The sequence below is a fragment of the Cebus imitator genome, unplaced genomic scaffold, assembly GCF_001604975.1.
Source record: "Cebus imitator isolate Cc_AM_T3 unplaced genomic scaffold, Cebus_imitator-1.0 Scaffold370, whole genome shotgun sequence".
Taxonomy (NCBI): domain Eukaryota; kingdom Metazoa; phylum Chordata; class Mammalia; order Primates; family Cebidae; genus Cebus; species Cebus imitator.
This window is the reverse complement of record NW_016107685.1, coordinates 1204616-1209400: the sequence shown is the minus strand read 5'-3', so window position 1 is coordinate 1209400 and position 4785 is coordinate 1204616. Positions and strand designations below refer to the sequence as shown.

Sequence of the window (4785 nt, the reverse complement as noted above, 5' to 3'; positions counted from 1 at the left end):
CATGTGTTTACTTGTTTTTATCTGGCTTACATTTTATTTATTATCTGTCTCTTCCTACTGGAATTTAACTTTATATAGGTATGGATCTTGTCTTTCTTATGTGTCACTGTATCCTCAGGTTTTATTTTATTTACTTTTTTAAAATTTTTTGAGACAGCATGTCGCCCTGTTGCCCAGGCTGGAATGCAGTGGCACAATCTGCTCACTGCAGCCTCTGCATCCCAGGCTTAAGTGATTCTTGTGCCTCAGCCTGCCAAGCAGCTACTGTAGTGTGCACCACCACGCCTGGCTAACTTTTTGTGTATTTTTAGTACAGATGGGGTTTCACCGTGTTGGCCAGGCTGGTCTCAAATTCCTGGACTCAAGCCATCTGTAAGCCATCATCCCGCCTAAGCCTCCCAAAATGCTGGGATTACAGATGTGAGCCACCACGCATGGCAGTATCCTCAGATTTTAAAATAGTACCTGGATGACCCTAAGAGTTCAATAAATATTTGTTGAATGACCAAACAAATGAACCATATACCTAAAGCTCCAGAGCAAAAACTATACTCCAGCACTGTGCTGGGCACTTGATTTATGTCACTTAATCTTTGCAACAGCCCAAATAGGGAGCTATAATTATCTCATTTTATAGATAAGGGAACAGAGAACACAACCTACCCACCACTGAACTCTACTGCCCCTTACCATTTCTGTTTTTCCATTCACTATCTACTATTTCCAAGAACAATTCTTTATATATCTCCCCCTTTTCCTCCTTCAGGTTGGGTCATGCCCCTTCCCAATTTGCTCTCAAAATAACTTACATGTAAGTATCATTCATTACAATTGGCGTTGGCATCTTTCTCTAAATCCTGAATTCCCTGAAGGTATTCATGAGACCTAGCATAAGACCTGGAACAAAGTAGGTATTGAAAATGTTATTATATGATAGTGACTGAATGAAGGAGTAGGTGACCGTGCTCCTCATCTTTAACCACCCCAGTCCCACTTCTAGTTTTTGGGGTTTTTTCCCTTCTTCTTTTTTTTTTTTTTTTTTTTTTTTTTTTTTTTTTTTTTTTTTAACAGGTTCTCACTGTGTCACCCAGGCTGGAGTGCAGTGGCATGATCTTGGCTCACTGCAACCTCTGCCTCCTGGGCTCAAGTGATACTCCCACCCTCCAAGTAGCTGGGACTACAGGCACAAGCCACCACATCCAGCTAATTTTTGTATGTTTGGTAGAGATTGGGTTTCATCATTTTGCCAAGGCTGGATTCAAACTCCAGAGGCCAAGTGATCCACCTACCTCAGCCTCCCAAAGTGCTAAAATTACAGCTGTGAGCCACTGTGCCCAGTCCCTTCTGAGACATTCTTGCTTCACTGATGCAAGGAACTCTCCTCAGCCCCTTGAGAAGGTCTACTTTGAGGAACTCTCCTCAGCCCCTTGAGAAGGTCTACTGTGCCAGATACAGTATGTGGTGTGGGAAATACAGAAATGAATGAAACTGTCCCTACTGCAAGAAAGCCACAGTCTAGTAGAGTGGAGTGCGGGTGTAACCACAAACCCTCACAATCAGTGCAGTTAGCCATAGAGGCATGCAAGTGGTGCTTTGAGAGAAGGAAGAGAAACACCTGGCCCTGAAACAGGTGCGCTTTCCTGAGTTTGGTAGGACAGCAGGGATAAGAGTGAGAGCACAGTGCTCAGTGTAACTCAGTGGTAGCACAAGGGGAAGTGGTGAGAGATGAGGCTACAAAAATAGGCAGGGACCAGATCACAAAGGGCCTTGAAAATAATTATAAGGAGCTTGGTCTTTAATCTGAAGATACTGGGGAGACACTGAAATATTTGAATCAGGACAATGATGTGATGAGATTGGCAGTTCAAACACTGGTCAAGTGAAAAGCCTGAAATAAGGCAGCAGCTGTATTAGGAAAGTGGACAGACTGAAGAAGTAAAATCAATAGAAAAGCTGTTTCCATGTGGGAGGGGGATGACGGAGAGTCCTTGAGCCAACAAGGCCTCCCAAGTTTCTCTGTGGATGATGGTACCATTCATTGGTAAAGAACACACAAGAGGGAGAAATATTCTGAACCATACCTAGTAGGGCCTGCCACATAGTAGATGTTCAACAAATAGCTGTTGAATGAAATAGAATTTAAAAGGTAGAAGATACTTGCTACTTCTGACATATTTTTCAACTGCAGCTCAAGACAGTGCTATGGGGTGTAAGTAGCTGGTAGGGGAGATCTAGGCATGGGTGACAACCAAAAAGTACCCAGAGTGAAAAGAGAGCCAAGAAAGAAATCCTGGAAAACCCAACTTCTAAGAGGTGCTAAAGGAAGAAAAGGCTAAGAGGAAAACCATTAGTTGACACTGAATAAGCACCTCCAGCAAGGACTGTACTGGATGCTAAAACTGTAAAAAAAAAAAAAAAAAAAAAAAAAATGGCAACTGTGTGTTCCCGTGAGGACAGTGTTTAAGGAGCAGGCCGCCACAGGGATATTTCTATGTGCCACTGGAGTCTAAAACCCAGGACTCCATGGAACTGGAGAAATCATACAATGATTCCAGGTCTTATTCCTTGATTTGTCTTATTCCTTGATCTGCCTTCCCACATCCAAACCCTTTCCCCATCCCTTCTCATGGAGTCTGGATCGGGTGAAATTACTTTTATTGATGGTGAGCGTAAGCAGGTGTGAGGGGCTGCACCTCTTTCAGAGGACGCAGGACTGGACTTAAGGAAGGGAGGTCCAGAGCGCCCGCCTCCGCGGATGCAGGATTCTCTCCTTATTAGGGCGCGAGTGCTACATTCTGAAAGGATTTATTTTGGGACAAGGCACAAGCCACAAGCGAGGCAGGCAACACCAGCCCTTAGGCTGCACTCTCTATTTGGAGCAGAGCTTCTCTGGCAGCCCCAGGTCTCCCGGGATCTTCCTCAGTGTCCTGCGGAGGTTCTGGCTCCAGCGTGGGCTCCAGTGCAGGCTGGGCTTCCGGCTGGGCTTCAGCGCTCCGGCCAGGCCCAAGGCGAGGCGGCTTGACCGGCGTGGACCGTGGCGCCGCAGGGCCTTTTCGGCCCGAAAGGGCCCTTCGGAGGCTCTGTACCTTCTGCAATCCAGTGCGCCGCAGCCGCTGGGCCCTGGACTCCACCGGCTCCTCGTCCGAGCTCTCTCCAGCTTCGGCCTCGGGCTGCTCCGGGCCCAGCTCGGACTGGTCCGCCGGGCCCAAGGGCTCTGGTGCCTTCTGGAAAGCGGTAGCTGGGATTTCACCCTCCTCCTGCATGTGACGGACACAGCACTGATCCTGGCAGCCCCTTACCCCCAGCAGCCCGAAACTCACTCCTTAATTACACAAGGGAAACCTTTTACCTCCGCAGAGTAGGGGTGGGAAGAGGCAGAAGTGGGAAGGGAAGGGGAGGGAAAGCTGCTTGCCAGCTACAAAACTTTGTAAAGTAAGTGAGGCCCGGAGAGGGGCGAGAGGAGGATGGTGCCCACAGTCACGGAATGCCCTTCCAACCACCGTTATTTTAGGGATGGGCTGGGACTTAGAACAAATTCTGCGAACGTGGCCAGAGCGAGAGCAGGGCGGGCTTGGATTGGCCAGGCGGGGCTCAGGCGTGACAGGGAGGGATGGGGCTGGGTTTTGGGAAGCGGGTGCGGCTCTAGGAGTGCGTTCCACAGCAACAGCGGCGGGAGGGGTTAGGAATGCGGGTGTGGAAGGTAGATGGAAGCGGGGAGCCCCCAGCTGGTGGCCCAAAGGCAGGAAAAGTCCCCGGATTGGGGACCGTTTGAGGTCACTGACCTTGAAGAGCAGAACGTGGAGCTTCCCTCGCGCCACCAGCAGCCCGTGGTTGGCCTCCAGCCGCTGCACCTGGGCTGCGCGGCGCACAGCGCGCTCTTGGGCTGCGTTGGCATGCGAGCTCACGCGCTCCGCCTTGGCCAGCAGCTGCGCCAAGGTGTTGCTGGTGGTGTCGTGGCTGCGACTGAGAGCGCCCAGGCCGCTCTGGATGCGGCGCACGGACCCCGCCAGGCCTCCCTGCCTTCGAGCCAGGCCTCCCTGCCGCTCCCGCAGTGTCTCCAGCATGGAGGCCAGCTTCTCCAGCAGGGTCACCACCGTCACGGCGTGCACGGGACCCCCAGCCGGCGCCTCGGGCACAGGCCCCGGCTCCAACGCACTCTCCCCCATGATCCCTGACCGCTCTGCTCTGCCTGCAACCAAAGGCTGCACTAAGGGCTGGAGCCGCCTTCCCCTGACTCCTCCCCAACTCCAGCTGTGACTCAGGCGGGCGGAGTTGGCCTTCTGGGGCGGCGGGAGGGCGCGGGGGCGTCGGGCTGTTGGCAGCGGGGGTCTTTTGGAAGAGCTTCCCCTTCCACTTTGCCTCTCCGGAGACCCGCTGGGAAGCGGGTTGGCCCCAGTTCGGTCCCCTGCAAACGCTCTCATTCTGAGTTTGAGTTACTCTCCTCTGCTCCAATTCCCTGGTGTGCCTGTTTCTGGGACGTCTCTCCACCGCAGAGGGCGAGACACGGACATTTTTATTTCATGCATCTTAGTGGGCACAGAAACTATGTTGGCACGGCATAGAGATAACCAGAGAAGCCTCTGTTATCCGCCCACTCTCGGTCTCCCACACCGCTGAAGACTGTATTTTAGTGGCCCCCGGACCGGACACAGGCGACAAGGAAGCCCTGGAACGTTCTGCTTACAGACCGCGAACTGTCAAGGCCCGAGGCCCCGCTTTGTGACTGGACAGGCGGCGCATTGTGGGCTGGCGGGCGCATTGTGGGCTGGCGGGCGGGGCATCGTC

General features: G+C 52.1%; 1 protein-coding gene across 1 annotated transcript; it reads right to left on the bottom strand.

Annotated features, from left to right (window-relative positions):
- Nucleotides 1–2638: 2638 nt before the first annotated feature.
- Nucleotides 2639–4329, bottom strand: CAVIN3 (caveolae associated protein 3). The gene is made up of 2 exons (XM_017507239.2): nucleotides 3783–4329; nucleotides 2639–3257 (listed from the first exon to the last, which is right to left on the bottom strand). Exons 1-2 carry the CDS (start codon nucleotides 4164–4166, stop codon nucleotides 2856–2858), a joined length of 786 nt encoding a protein of 261 aa, XP_017362728.1. The 5' UTR covers nucleotides 4167–4329; the 3' UTR covers nucleotides 2639–2855.
- Between the last annotated feature and the right edge of the window lie 456 nt (nucleotides 4330–4785).

Bases quoted from the DNA above. Each gene is read 5' to 3' on its own strand.
- CAVIN3 (XM_017507239.2), bottom strand. From the start codon at position 4,166: ATGGGGGAGAGTGCGTTGGAGCCGGGGCCTGTGCCCGAGGCGCCGGCT. The intron at 3,258-3,782 runs GTCAGTGACCTC...CGTCACATGCAG, and splicing joins TCCACGTTCTGCTCTTCAAG to GAGGAGGGTGAAATCCCAGC.